Here is a 21,048-nt window from a genome sequence, read left to right on the forward strand (position 1 = left end):
GTTTGAAGCGGCCTGCATCCAGCGCCTTCGTACTACCTTTATGATTCGTTCTTCATCTTGTTCATCATCAGGTCATCTAGTCTCCACTGAGGGAGCACCCCCTCTCCAATTTACCAGAGGGCAGTGAATGATTTGGCCTACACTCCACCTCTGTAGTCTAGTGGTAAGACTACTTGCTTCAGACGCAGAAGTCCCGGGTTCAATTCCCAGTGGGTTCAGATTTTTCTGTTCGGTTTGGTTGGTGGTAGGGCTTGTTCTAAGTCAGCCTGGCTAGCTACCACCATCTTTCCTAAGTCTGTCGCCATAACAACAATGTTAACAGCATTGTTGTGTTCCGGCAGTTAGAGGTAAGATAGCCAGTTCCTCCGTGGTTGAGGATTCCGGGTGAAGCTCGCTTCCACCTTCGGCCTGATCATCACTTACCATCAGGTGAGATACCGGCCAAGAGCTTCCTTGTTGTGGATAAAAAAATACTCTCTATGACATCCTGGCCAGACGGGTTGGGGAGGTCTGATGTTCGCATATTTGTCCCTCAGTCGCCTGTTACAACATCTACCTGAAGAGTCTTTTATTGCCTACTAGCTTTCCGCCCGCGGCTTCGCCCGCGTGGAATTTTGTCTGTCACAGAAAAACTTTATCGCGCGCGTCCATGTTTCAAAAACCGGGATAAAAACTATTCTATGTCCTTTCCCGGGACTCAAACTATCTCTGTTTAGGCGTGAAAGCAAGACAGACAGACAGACAGAGTTACTTTCGCATTTATAATATTAATAGTTAGTATAGATTCCCAGCAAAACATATCGATCGATCGATTTGTAACTACATGATCGATAGAAATAACCTCTAAAACAAACGTCACATTCTCAATTTCTTCCACATTTACACAAGTACATACAATCGCTAACACATCATCCATTTTATTGCAAACTAGCTTCTATTACAATTACAGTAAGATGCTATAGATATTATCTATTACAGCAACAAAAACACGTACCCCCTCGTTTTCACGCTCAGCGGTGCGCAGGAGTGGCGATGGCCGATCTCGTGCGATGCTACGCTTTGATTACTCATCTGGTGCCTGGTGCAAGATGCAAGGTTTTACAAAAATAATATTTTAATACTTAGCCATTGCATTGTCATAAAAACAGCTTTATTTAGATTTTAGATACTAGCTGTGCCCGCGCCTTCACACACGTGAAAATAGTTTTAATAATATTTCTCGTTTTTGTAATTTTTCTATACTGTTCCGCTGTAGAGTGATGTATAGCCTAAAGCCTTCCTCGATAAATGAACTTAGTATCTAACACCAAAATTTTTTTTTTAATCAGACCAGTAGTTCCTAAGGTTAGGGCGTTTCCTGACATTAGTAAGTATAGATTTATTTACTGTCTATGGTAGTTACTTCTGATATTGACTTTCTGGCTTCACCGATAGACAAGGTCATCGGTCCATTGAGCAGGTGGGCATCCGACAATACGTTATATTTTTATTTTGATTTTGATAAATATTGCTAATGATGTCCATATAATAATGTTTCCAAAATGTTGACCTAGATTAGGGTTGCCAGGCGTCCGGCTTTAGCCGGACATGTTTGGCTTTTTAGGGACTTGTCCGGCCAAATATTGCCTTGTCCGGCCTGTCCGGCTTTTGTTAGGCTTTTTATTTGGTTGCCACGCCAGGCGAAAGTCGAGCCACAGAATCATATGAAGCGCACACATCACGGATGTTGGTTTAGCAACCGATGATGATAGTACTCACTCATGAGCTGACACTAATTGCACCCCCCCCCCGTCACATGTCCGGCTTTTAGGGTAAAATGTCCGGCCAAATGAAGCACAAAGTCCGGCTTTTGTGATTTTGGACCTGGCAACCCTAACCTAGATGTAACATTTTTTGAATTATGTACAATTGTACAAGCGTTATTTAATATACTAACCTCATATCTTCTAATTACGAACGCGATTTAGTTAATGTCCCAGAAACTTGCTATAACTATCCTCAATAAAATGCAAACCTTTAGTTAATACAAACTCGATCAAGTTACATCATTATTCGTCACAACTCGTCACGACTCGTCACGACTCTTATTTACATATCGATAATGACTTGTACGTTCTAACGATAACGACCTATTGCCAAATAGTCTATAATGATTATCATATCATAATCAATTTTAATAACCTTCAATTGGTTTGATAGTGAAAGTTTGCTCGTGATCACAATGTTAAATAATTAAGTTATAAAGTAACTAAACCTAAAATTGATAAAGCTTTCTTTTAAGGTACGAATAGCCCTAGGATACTAGCCAATGTGTACCTAGTGACTTATTTAAGGTCCTATGTCCCCTAGATGGGGCAGAGGGCGTCCACAACATTCCTACATCGCGTTCGGTCTTGAGCTTCGCGTTTGATCTCGCTCCAGGTCTTGCGGATTTTCTTCGCCTCGTCTGCTACAGTGCGCCGCCAAGTTTGCTTGGGACGACCACGTTTGCGTTTTCCTTGGGGGTTCCAATCCAGAGCCTGTTTAAGGATGTGATCGGGATCCCTTCGGAGAGTGTGGCCAATCCAGTTCCACTTGCGGCGCTTGATCTGCTGGTCGATCGGAATTTCGTAGCAGCGTTCCAATAGCTCGAAGTTGGAGTACCTAGTGCACGTGTAATAATAATTTTTAAAAACGTTGTGCCTTGTTATGCATAAAAAAAAAACCAGGATAAAAACCATCCCATGTTTCTTTGGGTCTTAAACTCTGTAACCATGTCATCTAAATAGGTTAGGTTTTAAAAGGGTGAAACTAAAAAGGTAATAAACAGATAGAGTTACTTTCGCATTTTTAGTATGGATGGCTGACTGATGGCTTGTTTTTAACAAGTTTAATTCAAGTAGGTATGTAGTTCCAATATCTATAGAGCAGGGTTTCCCATTTTTTTTTGCCAAGGAACCCTAATTGATTATACTTTTCCTTAGCGGAACCCCCGTACTACTCCGCCCGCACGCCCTGCCCCTCCCTTGTGCGTAAACAAGTCGGTGCGAGCGAACAACGTCGGTCACGAAATGTGGGATAATATTTTTTACGGAACCCTTGCGGCCTTTCTACGGAACCCCAGGGTTCCGCAGACAACCATTCGGGAACCGCTGCTATAGAGCATTATTCATCATCATCATTCCGGCCACAGGACGTCTGCAGCTGAACACAGGCCTTCCCCTATTAATTTCCAGATTAGCCGGTTGGAACTGGCCTGCATTTAGCGCCTTCCTCCTTCCTTTATGAGGTCGTCTGTCCATCTTGTGGGTGGACGTATATTGTACTTCATCTTATGATTTACACCAACTACCATATTATAAGGATGCACGCATGCGCGAGTGACGTAGGCTTGCGACACGCAAAATTGGCGCCATTGCACGATCGTCAGGCATTCTAGAGCAGGGGTGTTAAATTATCTAAAATCTAAATTAACATCACGATTTGTGCGATAAAGTAACTTAAGAACGACCTCAAGGAGTAATAATACTTAATATGTATAAGTGCAGACATAAAAATGTACGCAGTGCGCCAGATTTTTCGAATATATCAATCGAATTGCAGCTCGAAACCAACCTACCTTGAAGGTTAGAAATAAGTTCGTGTACCTTATGTGAAATTTGATATACTTAGGCCCGTATTCACAAACATTACTATGAGGTCTGACAGTGCGTGTGGACGCACAGGGTCACACGCGAACCAATCACAAAGCTCTATTCATAGCTGTGCATTCGATTTGCTGCGTCACTTAAGCAAGCATCGTTTGTGAATACGGGCGTCAGTTTAGACTAGTTTTCCTCACCCAATGACAGCACAGGATGTGCACAGACTTAATCACAAAGAGGGAAAACACATGTCCAACTTTCACCGAAGGCCGCAGGATGCGTTTGAATTCGCGGCGCGTGCGCAATAGTTTATTGATCCTTTCTTCCTTTTGGGCTAGGGTTCCCAGCTACCAGAAACTACGACAAAAATGCTAAGAAATTGAAAAGAAGAAGAAAAGTTTATAGGCACGAAAATAAACAAAAAGAAAATAACTTATCACAGCGAAAGCTACTTTCGTACCAAAAAATTGTAATTGGACCCAATTTCTAGATTTTTAGAGCTACTTAAATACTTATTATAATAATTGTGTTAATACTTCAGTGACAATATTTTACTAAAAATATATTTTGTTTGTTTCAGGTAAAGGAAACGTTGGCGTTGTTCTTCCACCAGGAAAAGTTCAATTTTCTTTGAAATAACATTATTATTCTTACTTGCAGAACTAAGTTCAACAAAATTCGATCCAATTTCAAGCATAAATTGATTTTTATGATTGAGATTGAATTAAATTTTAAGTGTTTTTTTGTATAAACCGCAAACTTTAAGATTTCTTGGTAAAAAGTGGTAAGCTTAGTAAGTTTTATCCTTATATTAAACCTAAAGATAAATCCGCATTCTCACCTCTTTTAGCAATGTCCTTGTGTTGACGTTTCAGTCAATATAAAATTATAACTACAATTCAATTGATTGACCAACTTACAGTTAATTACATATAAGATGATTTNCTGTATCTCCAGGTCACCTTGATACATTCCATAGCAGCTATTTAGGTACATACATTTACCAATTTTGGTGATAAATAGGCATTTAGTATTAGTTTTTGTATGACGCCTGAACAAAACAAAGGGTAATAATTTGGTGTTTCATTCATTCATTTCTCATTTCAATCATTCATTTAGTCTTATTTAATGCAGGATTAAATGCCCTTCAACCGTCAGGAAGACCACTTTTCGGTAGGGTAAGTCCTTTACGCGGTATAAACAGAAAACCGAAAAAGCGCCCCTTTCGGGGGCCCCCACCACTTAAGCATAACTCCGTCGTAGTCGAAAACCTAGGAGAGTCTTAATGGGCAACCAATGAAGCCATTAAAGCAATAAAATCTTTTGTAGGAATTATTTCCGATTTAAAATCTAATTCTACTGGCCTATTATGCAAGGTTCATAATTTCTAAAGCTTGGAGCGCAAACATAAAAGAGGTATAAATTTAATGCGCGATACAATTATTTTTTTCGTTTTATTATCATGTGTTAACGGATTAACGATTAACGTTAACTTGCGTTAAATCTTGCGAAATGTAACGTTTTAACGAAGTTAATTTTTTTATTAACGGTTTAACGATTAACGAAGTTAACTATTTGATTAACGGTGCCCAGCTATGCCCAAGTCCTATCCCACTTGGTCCCATTTTGTAACTTGTTGTCTCACTTGAAAATGTCACAAATGAATTCGGCCTCAATGTGTATTGCCAACATAAAGAAAAAGAAGAAGAAGAGGGATATTATTTTTATAGCTTCGAACGACTCATAAAGTTAATATTCCATAAAATTGGTTGAGCTGTTTAAAAGTGATGGGGGGTGAATGTAGGAAATGAAAACAACATGTCTACAAAATTAAATGTCGTGTGTATGGTACAAATGAGTATCAAATAAAAGAGCACTGTACTTCGCATTTAATGTCTATTAGCTAAGATTAATTTGCAAATAGAAATAAAATTAAACAAAAATTTAAAGGCACTGGGTCTCTATCAGAAGGAACTCTAGGGGTGGAATCTCCATTGGCGTGGGTTAACGGGCAAGGAGATAATATCTTGGATGGTTGACAATCACTTTTCCTATAATTTAACGTTCCACCAAACTCAACACGCTTTCAAAGATAACCTCGCAGCCGCCTTGCTGCTCACACTTGACATGACACAACTGATTGACAGTTTTCTTTTTCTGCGCACTAGTCGGGTGTTACGTTTAGGAATCACAAACCTTCCGCTCTACAGATTTATACAGATAACATAATATTAAGATTGGTACTATTAATCATCAATAATAATTGCAGCATCTGTGTCCGGCGCCGACAAATTTATTTTGTTGTTAGCCGGTGTAGCCAGTACAAAAAAGTTATAAAGTTGTAGTTTTTGCAAAAAAATATCAGAATCGGAACCAAAAAGATAATATTTGTCTATGGGTGGACCTGGACATTTTCAATAAAGATGTGTCGTGATGGGTTTTTGAAATAACGAAACGCGACGGTTTTCGAGTCACGAATAACGTTTTCAAAACTAGTTTTTTTTAAACGAAGTTATTTCCACAACGCTCAAGCAAGAGTGATAATAATAACGTTAGGTGTTTGGTTAGCTGCAAGGCCTTTAGGAATTTATGACCTTCAAAATAAGACTCAAATTCGATTGACTATCTAACGGACGACGAAGATTATACCTATTTCATCCACACTTATGTTAACGTCCTATAGCTTTCTCACTCGCACACGCACTCGATTCGTTGCGATCCTTATTATTTGGACACCATACATTACTCGCTTTACTCCTTTAGGTTACAAAAAATATGTTTAAGAATTGTCAATGTACGACGTTGTCCTCAAAACTGTCATAACGAAGCGGGAAACACGTTATTTTTTGTGTCAACCAAACATCTACCTTATGTTGTTTGCTTAAGAGTGAATTCAGTTTAGCTTCAGAGCGTTGTGGAAACAATCGTGTTGAATAACGAAGAGATTCTAACGTTGTATGACGTTAAGAAAAAAACTAGTTTAGGCGTTTTTGGATAACGAGTGATCACTGGTCAGGCTAATCACTCGTTTAATAACCAGTGATAACGAATAACGCCCATCGCTAATTTTCAATCATCATTCAATCAATCTGCTTCATCATTCATTCATTCATTTATGCCATGCACGGTTTTGTGTCGTGTAAAATTTTGCATTTTTTGGATAAATTGATAAGTTTTACCTTAGGTGATGGAACGCTAGATATTTGAAAATGAAGTCCATGGTGGCTTACGTCCGTAGCCTACTCGGATGGTGTGACGAAAGTCCAGCGATTAGAACAAGCTTCAAACGAGACAGGTATGACATGTTTACAACATTGTGGTGGTTCAGTTATTATGGCGGCAAAGTGCACGAGAAAATTGTGTTTACTGCATTGTAAATTGGTGTTATTATGTTGAAAATACCATTAAAAGCAGCTTCTAGATTTTGGAAGTCAGTAACGCTAAATACAAGCGGTAAATTGTGTTCGCAATCACTATTACACATGAAAATCTTTCTTTCAGGGCAGAGGATGATTTTTCGTCCGATGATGATACTCCAGCATTTAAAAGGCTCAAACACTTGAAGAGAACAAGTTTTCCTGACATAATGGCAACGAATGGTAATTGTGTATAAACTAGTCATTTATTGAGTCTTATTTCTTCAGGAGATTTAAAACAACTACTTTATTACAGATTTATGGGACAAGGATGATAAACCAAGCAAAAATGTACGCTACGTGCCAATCCAGATTGAAGCAGGTCATCCAAGCACCTCTACTCCTAATGAAGTGCCTGGCAAGTCAAGTCGAACCAGAACTGTTCCTATCAAGCTTGTAGGGGTTTCAGAAAATGGCCCTTCCACACCTTCTAGAAAACCAAGGATTCACACACCAGTGAAGCCTGTGATACATGCTGTGATTGATGATGAAGATGAAGATGATGAGCATGAGGTAATTAATGTATATGATATAGTATATTAATATCGAACTGAAATTATTTAGTAATTTTTTAATCATTATTTCCAATCTCCCTTTTTACAGGTGACATGGGTTGAAAGTAAATCAGATACAAAGCCTTCAAAAGTATACATAAACTTAGAAGATGACGAAGATGATGTCATATTTGTAAAGAAGAAAATAAATTCACCTCCACCAATAAAACCCTATAAATTCTTCATAAAAAACAGTGATACATCTGATTCCAGAGATGACTCTGTACAGTATTACAAGTTAAGTCGAAAATTAAGTGATCGTAACTCCATTAATATGTCTCCAAAAACATACAGCAAATTTAAAGCACCAGCAGGTGTCACAAAAACATACAAGAAAGTCCCCACATCAGTGCCTAGATGGATGCAATCTTCAAAACCCTCGAATCTCGCAAATACAAGAAATCGGTTATTAAATCTCAACATCAATGGCAATGCTAGGTCAACGCTATCTGAAGTGTTTAATTTAGATGAGAAGAGAAATTACCAAGAATTAATAAGACGAGTGGCTAATTCAATGAAACCAATATCATTCAACAAACCTTTAGATGTAATAAATTTGGCAGAAGATTCTGCATCTTTTAGATACACACAAAGAGCTCAGAAAAAGGCATTAGATGAAATAAAACTAGTAGAAAAAGGCTTGTCCTTGAACAAAGAAAATGAAAACGCAAAAGAGTATGACCCAATCACAGTAGCTTCCATCAACTCGTCCGATTCTGAAGTAGAAATAGTTCCTTCAGAATCGTCCACAACCTCATCAGTTAGAATCGAGCCCATAAATTCACTCAGAGAGTCGCTCAAAGAGAAAGATGTGACATCAGGCGACTGGCTCGCCAAATTGGATTCCAAATACAATAAGAAGAAACAAGACACTCAAGAGAAGCTGCACGACGCTCGGAAAGAGGCGGACATCATATCGAAAGTGAACAACGAGCAGAAGCGAGCTCACCTGGAGCACAGGCTGAAGTACGAGCTCAGCATCTCGGAGAGTTTGTTCGAGGAGCCACAGCCCGCCGTTGAGCTGCCGCCGCTCACGCCGGAGCAGGACAAGCTCGTCAACCGCGCGCTCGGGCCCGGCCCGCCGGGGCAGCTGCTCGTCGAGAAGTTCAATCTGAGGATACACAGGTATGTGGCCGTTTGGATTCCTGGACTTAGGACCTTCATCGTGTACAGGTGGCTTCTGCCACTCAATTTACTGCTGAAATTATTTACAGCTTTACCGCTGTAAGAATTAAACTTTATTACTAAATTACTTATCTGAAATTGACAATACATACACACTAGATATTGGATTAAAATCTGAGTAAAAGAAAATTGACTCATTTAACAAATTATTCAATAACAGTGTAAACCTTCACTAGAGTTATTTCAATAGCTCGCAGGGGACGCCATCCGCTCAGTTAAGGTTCAGTCAAACCAACGCGATCACCGATCAACCGGCGTGCAGCGATGGCGATCAGACTTAAATGCATTGGTCGCCATCGCTGCACGTGTGATCGCGTTGGCTTGACCGAACCTTTAATGAGAGAACAGAGCCTCTCATGACAAATGAATGTCCCCAGACGCGACCTGCAGACGCTGTGCGGGCTGAACTGGCTGAACGACGAGGTGATCAACTTCTACATGAACCTGCTGATGCAGCGCGCCGCCGAGCGGCCCAAGCTGCCGCGCGTGTATGCCGCCAACACCTTCTTCTACCCCAAGCTCATGCAGGCGGGCCAGGCCGGCCTCCGCCGCTGGACCCGCAAGGTACCTTTACCTTTGTTTATTCTTTGTTGGTATTAATGATAAATGGGCAGGACACATAGTACGAAGAATTGACGGCCGATGGGGAGCAAGGTTCTAGAGTGGAGGCCACGTACCGGAAAACGCAGCGTGGGACGTCCACCCACAAGGTGGACCGACGACCTGATAAAGGTAGCAGGAAGGCGCTGGATGCAGGCCGCTACCAACCGTGCGATGTTGAAATCATTAGGGGTTCAGCAGTGGATGTCCTATGGCTGAAATGATGATGATGATGATTAATGATAAATTATATACCGTTGGCCCACACACCTTGCACTTCAGTTGACGACCCATTCGTGACCTGCCCCCAAATTTAATGGCAAAATGTGGCAGTTGTAAGGCCTACGCTCCGGCATTTTGATTAATTAAAGTACATACTTCGCTCCATGAAGAGACTCAATTTTCGGAGCGATCATAAAGTAAAACGTTTATTGGGTTCTAAATTCAGGTGCGATTGTGGTCAAATACCTGCCAAAACAAAAGGGGCAACTGATCTCTCGCCCGTGTACGTCTTTCTGCACTAAGCCTCCAATTCCTCCAATTTCAAATGAGCAGCCACTCTGAAGGTTCGATCAAACCAAGCGTGAAGCCCGCGAGCACGACGGCGATGGCGATCAGACGTAAACGCATTGATCGCCATCGCGCACGCAGCCTGATCGCGTTGGCTTGGCTGAACCTTGACATCATGGACGGCCCACAAGATAAGATAAGATAAGATAATTTATTTATTTGCTTAAAACAGGTGGACATCTTCGCGCACGACCTGCTAGTGGTGCCGGTGCACCTGGGCGTGCATTGGTGCGTGAGCCTGGTGGACTTCCGCGCGCGCCGCGTGGCCTACCTGGACAGCATGGGCGGCCGCAACACCGCCTGCCTGCAAGCCCTGATGCAGTACCTGCGCGACGAGCACCAGGACAAGAAGGGCGCGCCCTTCGACGACGCCGGCTGGCGGACAGAGTGTCTCAAGGTATGTACACACCTTTCCCAAGTAGCATTCGGGGTTCTATAGTCGTTCACATGTACTCCACAAGCTGTGTATGTCAGCTGTATACGAGCTGTATCGCCGAGCACGTAGAATTTCGTCCAATGACCCCAAGCTACCTTATCCTTATCGCACGCTCGTAATTAATTTGCTATCGCGCTCACACACTCGCGACCGCGAAATTCTACGTGTTCGGCGACCGGACTATAGTCGTAACTCGTAGCGCGCTTATCGATTCGCAAAGGGATACCGAGTGTGGTTTGCGGTAGGGAGTTTCATACGAAATACTGAATGACTCGAGTTGATAATATCAACTCCGTATTATGGTGACGGACGATCCCTTTCCGAGGTGATGATAACTTGTGCTTTATACCTAAGAACATAAATCAAACCATGCAAAGTAGTAATTGATTGCCGTTTCTGAAAATGTGCAACAGTCATATGCCTATGTTGTCCCTCTTTTCATGTCTCTTCTTCTTCTTTTATTTTCGTTCTGAAACTTCCTCAGCAGGGCTGTTCTGAAACGCTGTTTACCTAGTTTCGGGTCTATCTGTCCCCGTCGCTCATGCTGGCGTCTCGCTTTGCGTGAGAGAGATGGCAACATTCGAAACTTCGGATAACGTTTTCCGGAGTGACCCCGCTTTCGTCGTCGTATTCGGGAGTTACCTACATTTGATTTGCCGAGAATTAATCGTAAAAACACTATCTCGGTTACTTTCTCTTTCCCCCACCCATGCGTCATCCATACTTCGCGCGCTTCTTATCGGTAAATTTTCCGCATAGTGTACTCGCGCCATTAGTTCGTAACCATGGGTCCTCCTGTCATGGCAGTGAAATGTTGTTCAAATAAATAAACTAAGTGAACCTCGATCATTATCACTTCACAGAATTTTACAACAAAACTTTTAAAACGGTAAAAGACCCTCCCGACGTTTCAACTCGGTTGCACGAGTCACGAGTCGCGGGCAGACTAAAGAGATGCGGCGTAAAAATGTAGCATAATAGCTTAAAATATTATATGAACCTCGATCGTCCCCAGGACATCCCGCAGCAGATGAACGGCAGCGACTGCGGCATGTTCGCGTGCACGTTCGCCGAGTTCACGTGCCGCGACGCGCCCTACACCTTCTCGCAGGCCCACATGCCGTACCTGCGCCGCAAGGCCGCGCTCGAGATCCTGCAGGGCAAGCTGCTGCTATAGACCGCAGGCCGCAGACCGCAGGCCGCGCGACACCACTCGCGACCACCGAGCGTTTGTTCCCGAAAGTTTAGTGCGTCGAGTGTAATTTCAGTGTGTGATGAGTGATGACCGGCGTTGACGACCTCCCGAGATACAGGGTGGAATCTTGTAATGCCACCTGGAGGGAAAGTACTCTTAATACTGTAGATAGAAAATTTTACTGAAAGAAAACATTCCTTTATTTTTGAAAAGAAAGAGAACTGCATTCAAAGATTTTTGAAAATTTTTAGAAAATTCCCTATTGTATGGTATGGTATAATACAATTTTCTGTACATAATGAAAATAACTCAAGATTTCATGGTTTTCCTTTCATTTGATTTATCAAGTTTGTTAGAGAGATTTCATCCTTATACTTAACCCTAACGATCAATGCAATAAAAATACAGGGTGTAATTTTTAACAAATTATAGTGGTTCGATTCCCGGGTGTGGCAAACAATTTTTTTGAAATCTTTGAATGCAGTTCTATTTCTTTTCAAAAATAAAGCAATGTTTCCTTTGAGTAAAATTTTCTATCTACAGTATTAAGAGTACTTTCCCTCCAGGTGGCATTACAAAATTCCACCCTGTATAGTATGAAGTGCCGCGCAATAGCGAGCGTCGCCTGAGACAGTAAAATTTCCGCTACCTAGTTAAGTCTGAAACTATTTAAGTTATATTTATATCGCTGAGCCTGGTCGGGTCGCGCGCGTAATTCCGACCGGCGCGGCGCCTTTAGTGAACCTTATTTTAATACTTGATTGATTTATGTATAAGTATCATAGAAATATGTACATAATATTATTATAACACTACTCTTGAATGTTTGTTTCTTCCAGTAGAACTTAAAAATAATAAATCAGTTACAAAATAGTCATTGCATTTGAGATTTTCTCGAGGTGGTGTAGGGTGACATGATTCAGTTGTTTCTTTAAGTAAGCAGTAACAATATTCACACATTATTAACTTTACTAAATAGGACATTTATTGCTATCCTTTTTTCTTTTTATTATCTTCATTATACACATTTTCTTTGTCCCTCAACAAGCAGATGAGAAAAACTTTGCAACCTCTATAAAGTGAAGAACCAAAAAATATTGATCATATTTTTTGGCACATGCCTCATGCATGTAGCGACTAGCGATTAATAGAATATCAGTCTAAATACACTGGGCCCAGAGCCAGAGACCTAATGATACCTGTGTAGTGAAAACATAAGTTAAAGTTTAGTTACCACTTTGTAATTGCTTGCATGGTGTAGGTATACTTAGAGTAGGCGCACACCGTTGATTTTTCGTCGGCCGATGGTTTAGTCGGGCAGTTGATCAGTATGGGCATGTATGGGAGTGCGCACACTACGCCGATTCGATTTGGCCGATTCTTCATACAAATTAAAATCGGGCACAACTATCGGCCAACTAAAAATCAACGGTGTGCGCCTACTCTTAGAAAATTAAATGTTTTGTAGGGGTGGCATCGTTTTTATCTTTGATATGTAATTTTGTCTAATTAATTGGTTGTATATTTTGATCTCTGATCTCTAGCAGACATAAATCTTATATAACATAAATAATATAGACTGGGTGGCAATATTGGATCATTACGGTTTTTAATTCGACTTTATGACTTATCACACATTTTTGTTCAAAATTCGACTAAAACAAATATTTCCATTCCATGAGATCTTGTGAGAAAAATTTGTGTTTGTAAATTTGTACTTTTTCTCTCTACTAAAATGCTTATTATTATTACCCCCTTCAATTTTGTTACGAATTCAGACGCATTGTGATTTCTTGTCATTTAGTTTATTTATAATGCTAGTTTGTAATAAAATGTAAACAATTTCATTTGGAAGTTTTGTAATTAGGTATTTTTATCAAAGTTAATAATCAATCTGTGTGGTGACTGTTTTGTCCATCTTGTCAAGCACTTGGATGCCTGACAAAATGAACGTTTTCACATTTGATGTGAAGACTATCCTAAGTTGTCTAAGTGATGGAGTAAATTAAATAATAAAACATTATGAAATCAATGCAACTTTTTATTAAGCTCCTCACACAACTAATTTAAAGCTAACTGATACTTGTAGACAGACATTTTCGTTCTTTATGTTTTCATCATAACTAGTGGCGCTTTATATTATTTTTTACCGTGATTTTCATTGATTGTGACCTCTATGGTCTGTTCTTGTTATAAAGGGTATTTTTACAAGACCTAAATTACATTAAAGATCCAAATAGAACCAAACGAATCACGCTCACGCCACGTGCCGCTTACACATGAGATAGTACAGGCGACAGCATATTAGGCTACACATTTTTTGTTGCATATTAGCAACTATGCAACTATATACAAAGGTGCTTGATGTACCGCCGCCCGCGCGTCAAGCAGTCATTTGAGCATGCTCAGGCGAATGAGCGGCTCATTTGACGCCTGATCGGTCTATCCTAGGCCTGGAGTCCACTTTGATCACCTGGGTGATAAAGTGGACTCCAGCCGACACTTTGGTGTCCTTTGATCACCATCGATAAGATCACCTAGGTGATCGAAATGGACTTCTTATCCATGGGTGATCAAAGGACACCAATGACGACCGCCTGATCAGGCTCAGACGCCTCCGCTGGTGCAGCTCGGCCAAAGGAGCCGGCATCGCCTGAGCATGCTCAAGTATACAGGGCGTCATTCGACGTTGACGCGGATGAGGCGCAGCTTGTTGTCCTCGAGCAGCGCCACGCCGGCGTCGTTGCTGCCGCCGCAGTAGCGGTTGGACGAGAACACCGACACCAGCCGGCCGCGCAGCTGGCACTGGACACAGTGAGCTGGTTACAAACTACCTCGCGGTCCGTGAAACATGGAAGCAGCTGAGGGATATGGAGTATTCTAGTAGTTTTCTACGGTGTCTGGTAACGGTGGACGATTTCGAGAAGATATACCTACACGAGTACCTACTTGTACAATCGCACTTAGGTATAAGCACTTACGCCCGTATTCACAAACATTACTATGAGGTCTCACAGTGCGCGTGAACTCACAGGGTGACATATGAACCAATCACAGAGCTCTATTCAACGTTATGCGTTCGATTTGCGGCTTCACTTAAGCAAGCATCGTTTGTGAATACGGGCGTTAGTCTGGCCTAATATAGACACTACATAAACGAGTAAACTGTCTGAGTGGACATTGATTGACTGAAATGATGACGATACCTGATATTACAGCGATCCACGGAAAAGGTTATGAACTATGATAACATTTTCCGTAGGTCGCGAACTGCAACTGCCTAGACGATCCGATTTCCACCAAAGCGCAGAGAAGATGTGTTCGAATAACCAATCAGATTTCGTTATTTCGACATCACTTCCGCTCAGCTTCAGTTCGGAAATCTGATTAGTTATTCAAACGCAGAACTGACGGCCGATGGGGCAGCAAGGTTCTGGAATGGAGGCCGCCCTACCGGAAAACGCAGCGTGGGACGTCCACCCACAAGGTAGACCAATGACATCATAAAAGTAGCAGGGAAGCGCTGGACGCAGGCCGCTACCAATCGATCAACATGGAAAGCATTAGGGGAGGCCTATGTTCAGCAGTGGACGTCCTATGGCTGAAATGATGATGATTCAAACACATTCTTCGCTTTGGTGGAGGTCGGGCCTGCCTGCAGGGTTACTCCGAAACGCTGTTTACGTAGTTTCGGGTCTATCTGACCCCGTCTCACTTTGGGCGAGAGGGATGGCAACATTCGAAACTTCGGATGTTTTTCGGAACAGCCCCAGAGTACGCACCATGAACCCGGACTGGTGCAGCTCGTGCGCGCGCAGCACGTGCGACAGCTGGTTGGCCAGCAGGAAGCGGTCCAGCGCGCTCTGGTCGAACACGTGGCCGGTGCCGCGCTTGGCGTTGGCCGCGAAGCCCTCGTTGGCGGCCAGCTCCAGTGCTAGCGTCGCCGTCATCTTGTTCGGCCTGCTCAGTACAGGTGAGATTGTACAGCAGTCGAATAGTTCTTGACACCCAAAGTAGTCGAAAACTTCGCAACGCGTCTTTGTTACGATTGGGATAAGGTTTTTTTTATGCATATAACAAGGCAGGTATTTGACCGCAATCGCACCTGATGTTAAGTGGGATGCAGTCTAGGATGGTACATATCTGCCCTGTAAGGCCTCAGCCTCGAACTTAGCGGGCAGCGGGGCGGGAGCGGCGGCGGCGCTGGAGCGGGGCGGGCAACGCAGACCCGTTCTCGAAACAAGCGGGCAGCTCGCACGGCGCTTTAGCGGCGAAGTGTTGTGTTCGGGGTTGTGTTTTCGAGATATTTGTTTTTATTCGCAAACGAAATGTCTGAACAACGGCGACAATTTTATTTCGATTCAAATTTATTCCTAACGCTCGATTTATTGTGGGCAAAAGAAGGAGTGCGCTGCCCGCTCGTTGCCCGCTCCCTCGCCGCTGCCCGCTCGTTGCCCGCTGCCGCGCCGCTGTTTTCGAGAACCGGTCTATTTGATTTTACGCATAAGANTCGTCGAGAAGTTCAATCTGAGGATACACAGGTATGTGGCTGTTCGGGTTCCTAGATTTAGGACCTTCATCGTGTACCTAGGTGGCTTCTGCCAGTCAATTTACTGCTAGAATTATTTACAGCTTTACTGCTGTAGGAATAAACTATAACACTAAATCACTTATCTGAAATTGACAATACATACACACTAGATATTGGATTAAAATCTGAGTAAAAGAAAATTGACTCATTTAACAAATTATTCCATAACAGTGTAAACCTTCACTAGAGTTATTTCAATAGCTCGCAGGGGACGCCATCCGCTCAGTTAAGGTTCAGTCATACCAACGCGATTAACCGGCGTGCAGCGATGGCGATCAGACTTAAATGCATTGGTCGCTATCGCTGCACGCCGGCTGATCGCGTTAGTTTGACCGAACCTTTAATGAGGGAACAGAGCCTCTCATGACAGATTAATGTGGTCCCCAGACGCGACCTGCAGACGCTGTGCGGGCTGAACTGGCTGAACGACGAGGTGATCAACTTCTACATGAACCTGCTGATGCAGCGCGCCGCCGAGCGGCCCAAGCTGCCGCGCGTGTATGCCGCCAACACCTTCTTCTACCCCAAGCTCATGCAGGCGGGCCAGGCCGGCCTCCGCCGCTGGACCCGCAAGGTACCTTTAACTTTGTTTATTCTTTGTTGGTATTCTTCTTGTCGTGTCGACAACAAACCTACACAGCGTCAGCCCAAAACTCCGCCACAAGAGTGGCGTTGTCAGTAGCCTTCGTTAAATCTTCCTGCGTGCAGTTGTTTGGGCACGCAGGGCACGACATCATGTGCTTCGTCGACTGGGGAACAAAACCACACTTGCACTCCAAGTTTGAGCTATCCAAGAATCCCCACCTGAACAGATTGTCCTTACTACGGCCGACCTGCGTCCGAAGTCTATTTAAAGATTTCCATGTAGGCCAGGGGAGCTCATGTCCTGGCGGAGGACTCTCAGACATAGGGACAAAAGGACAGGGAAGATCAGCTCTCAGTAGTTGGTATTAATGATAATAAAATATACCCTGTTGGTCCACGCACTTTGCACTTCAGTTGACGACCGATTTGGGACCTACCCCCAAATTGAATGACAAAATGTGGCAGTTATGAGGTCTATGTTCCGGCATTTTTTTTAACCTTGACATCATGGACGGCCCACAGGTGGACATCTTCGCGCACGACTTGCTGGTGGTGCCGGTGCACTTGGGCGTGCACTGGTGCGTGAGCCTGGTGGACTTCCGCGCGCGCCGCGTGGCCTACCTGGACAGCATGGGCGGCCGCAACGCCGCCTGCCTGCAAGCCCTGATGCAGTACCTGCGCGACGAGCACCAGGACAAGAAGGGCTCGCCCTTCGACGACGCCGGCTGGCGGACAGAGTGTCTCAAGGTATGTGCACGCTTTTAGCAGGGTACTCATCTAGCCGTGTAGCATGTAATGTATCAAGTGAGTACGTAAGCACGAGCCCGCTGCTCGCGCGTGGTTCGAGGGAGATCGCAGCACAAAGGCGGCTCGCAGCCAGATACGCGATGACCGTGGACGAGCCGTACTCACTTGAAGGTTGGTTACGTTACATTTTACGTTACGTGCTACATGGCAGGTGAGACCCTGCCTTTTAGTCGTAGCGCGCTTATCGACACTCCAATGCAGAATAGTCTTATACCGGGAGTTTCATGCAAAGAATACTAAACTCATATTTCATAATATATTATTGCAAATAGGCTTTTAAAATGTACTTTTACACATCCAGTCCCAGAGCAATCTTCAAGCAAGTGGCGATCCCTTTCCGAGGTGATAACTTGTGCTATGATGTAAATCAAAGTTACTTCCAAAATACCAGTAGGATTATTTTGAAACGCTGTTTACGTAGTTTCGGGTCTATCTGTCACCGTCGCTCATGCTGGCGTCTCGCTTTGCGTGCGGAACGCTTTCGTCGTCGTATTCGGGAGTTACCTATATTTGATTATACTTTACTTTGGGATTTGGGATGATACTTTGGAAACTAATGAACTAAGCAGGGTTCGAAAATATCCGATATTTATTATAAATATCAAAATATCGGATATTTATGATATATATCCGATATATATCAATTTTGTATGAAAGCCATAATATTATTTTATTGTATTATTCATGAATACTATTGCATATGTGTTACATAAACATGTTTTTAATGTTTTTAAAACTTAAAATCAGACAAATAAAGCAAAAACATAAAATATCTTTTAAATACGGCAAAATCAACCAAAAAAATAAAAATCTTATGACAAAAAGTACAAATACAGTAACAAATTTTAAAAGTTGATATATCATCAAAACCGGCTTGATATATATCGGATATATATCCGATATATATCTTGATATATATCCCTTGATATACAGTGTGTCCGGGCATGTAGTGATCAAACTTTAAGGGCGTAATCTATGGACAATTTTATCGATGAAAATACTTCAAATTTGGGACCTGACCCATTTCTCGAAAAATTACATCGATTTAAGTTTTTAATTTTTAGTTTACACCTCTGCTTTAAAAAACAAGTGAAAGCGTGGGTAGCTTAACATTAATAGGCAAAAATATTATATCATGCGATAGCCAATAAAATTACCTATTAGCAGAAGTAGAAAACAGATACAAGTTCCATACATTTTAAGGGAGTAAGAATGGATTTAATTAGAAAAAAACGCGACTTTTTTCACTTCTTTTTTAGTTATTTTCCAACACAAGAAAAACCAGGTCGTTAAGGTATGTTTTATTTGCATTGTGTTTTTAGTATTTGAGCTATTCTACAAAACGAATGTAAATTTATTAGTCTACGTCTATTAATTTTGACGTAATTGTTGAACAAAGATACCCCTTCCCAGTGGTTTCCATAGCGCACGCGACATGCGAAAATGCACTGCCTGAAAGAATCACACAACCTATTCCGATAAATAAATTGTTTTGGAAAATAACTAAAAAAGAAGTGAAAAAAGTCGCGTTTTTTTCTAATTAAATCCATTCTTACTTCCTTAAAATGTATGAAACTTGTATCTGTTTTCTACTTCTGCTAATAGGTAATTTTATTGGCTATCGCATGATATAATATTTTTGCCTATTAATGTTAAGCTACCCACGCTTTCACTTGTTTTTTAAAGCAGATGTGTAAACTAAAAATTAAAAACTTAAATCGATGTAATTTTTCGAGAAATGGGTCAGGCCCCAAATTTGAAGTATTTTCATCGATAAAATTGTCCATAGATTACGCCCTTAAAGTTTGATCACTACATGCCCGGACACACTGTATATCCTCGAACCCTGGAACTAAGCGAACCTCGATCGTCCGCAGGACATCCCGCAGCAGATGAACGGCAGCGACTGCGGCATGTTCGCGTGCACGTTCGCGGAGTTCACGTGCCGCGACGCGCCCTACACCTTCTCGCAGGCCCACATGCCGTACCTGCGCCGCAAGGCCGCGCTCGAGATCCTGCAGGGCAAGCTGCTGCTATAGACCGCAGGCCGCAGACCGCAGGCCGGGCGACACCACTCGCGACCACCGAGCGTTTGTTCCCGAAAGTTTAGTGCGAGTGATGTGATGACCGGCGTTGACGACCTCCCGAGATATAGTAAGTGAATGCCGCGCGATATCGAGCGTCGCCTGAGACAGTATCCGCTACCTAGTTAAGTCTGAAACTATTTAAGTTATATTTATATCGCTGAGCCTGGTCGGGTCGCGCGCGTAATGCCGGCCGGCGCGGCGCCTTTAGTGAACCTTATTTTAATACTTGATTGATTTATGTATAAGTATCATAGAAATATGTACATAATATTATTATAACACTACTCTTGAATGTTTGTTTCTTCCAGTAGAACTTTAAAGTAATAAATCAGTTACAAAATAGTCATTGCATTTGAGATTTTCTCGAGGTGGTGTAGGATGACATGATTCAGTTGTTTCTTTAAGTAAGCAGTAACAATATTCACACATTATTAACATTACTAAATAGGACATATTGCTATCCTTTTTTCTTTTTATTAATGATACACATTTTCTTTGTCTCTAAACAAACAGATGAGAAAAACTTTGCAACCTCTATAAAGTGAAGAACCAAAAAATATATGTTCATATTATTTAACATAATAAATGGAAACATTATTTACATGCCTCATGCATGTAGCGACTAGCGATTTATAGAATATCAGTCGAAATACACTGGGTCCAGAGCCAGAGACCTAATGATACCTGGAGCTGTGTAGTGAAAAAACAAGTTAAAGTTTAGTTACAACACTTGCATGATGTATACATAGAAAATTAAATGTTTTGTAGGGGTGGCATCGTTTTTATCTTTGATATGTAATTTTGTCTAATTAATTGGTTGTATATTTTGATCTCTAATCTCTAGCAGACATAAATCTTATATAACATAAATAAATAGATTGGGTGGCATATTGGATCATTACTGTTTTTAATACGACTTTATGACATATCACACATTTTTGTTCAAAATTCGTCCAAAACAAAAATATTTCCATTCCATGAGATCTTGTGAGAAAAATATGTGTATTTGTAAATTTGTACTTTTTCTCTCTACTAAAATACTTATTATTTACCCCCTTCAATTTTGTTACTAATTCAGACGCATTGTGATTTCTTGTCATTTAGTTTATTTATAATGCTAGTTTGTAATAAAATGTAAACAATTTCATTTGGAAGTTTTGTAATTAGGTATTTTTATCAAAGTTAATAATCAATCTGTGTGGTAACTGTTTTGTCCATCTTGTCAAGCACTTGGATGCCTGACAAAATGAACGTTTTCACATTTGATGTGAAGACTATCCTAAGTTGTGTAAGTGATGGAGTAAATTAAATAATAAAACATTATGAAATCAATGCAACTTTTTATTAAGCTCCTCACACAACTAATTTAAAGCTAACTGATACTTGTAGACAGACATTT

At 41.7% G+C, this 21,048-nt stretch overlaps 3 protein-coding genes across 3 annotated transcripts; 2 read left to right on the top strand and 1 right to left on the bottom strand.

Annotated features, from left to right (window-relative positions):
* The first annotated feature begins 6,711 nt into the window (after positions 1-6,711).
* On the top strand, positions 6,712-20,503 carry LOC114355535 (ubiquitin-like-specific protease ESD4). The gene is made up of 8 exons (XM_028308426.1): positions 6,712-6,918; positions 7,125-7,222; positions 7,296-7,552; positions 7,643-8,718; positions 9,156-9,342; positions 10,121-10,345; positions 11,400-11,604; positions 19,645-20,503. The coding sequence occupies exons 1-7, from the start codon at positions 6,833-6,835 to the stop codon at positions 11,559-11,561; spliced, it is 2,091 nt and encodes a 696-aa protein (XP_028164227.1). The 5' UTR covers positions 6,712-6,832; the 3' UTR covers positions 11,562-11,604; positions 19,645-20,503.
* On the bottom strand, positions 13,637-15,529 carry LOC114355537 (serine/threonine-protein phosphatase T-like). The gene is made up of 2 exons (XM_028308429.1): positions 15,362-15,529; positions 13,637-14,384 (listed from the first exon to the last, which is right to left on the bottom strand). The coding sequence occupies exons 1-2, from the start codon at positions 15,527-15,529 to the stop codon at positions 14,259-14,261; spliced, it is 294 nt and encodes a 97-aa protein (XP_028164230.1). The 3' UTR covers positions 13,637-14,258.
* Positions 16,096-20,981, top strand: LOC114355536 (sentrin-specific protease 1-like). Its single transcript, XM_028308427.1, has 4 exons — positions 16,096-16,120; positions 16,558-16,744; positions 17,278-17,502; positions 19,440-20,981. The coding sequence occupies exons 2-4, from the start codon at positions 16,619-16,621 to the stop codon at positions 19,599-19,601; spliced, it is 513 nt and encodes a 170-aa protein (XP_028164228.1). The 5' UTR covers positions 16,096-16,120; positions 16,558-16,618; the 3' UTR covers positions 19,602-20,981.
* Positions 20,982-21,048: the final 67 nt, after the last annotated feature.

The sequence above is a fragment of the Ostrinia furnacalis genome, unplaced genomic scaffold, assembly GCF_004193835.3.
Source record: "Ostrinia furnacalis isolate ACB-3 unplaced genomic scaffold, ASM419383v2 OfSCF2419, whole genome shotgun sequence".
Taxonomy (NCBI): Eukaryota; Metazoa; Arthropoda; class Insecta; order Lepidoptera; family Crambidae; genus Ostrinia; species Ostrinia furnacalis.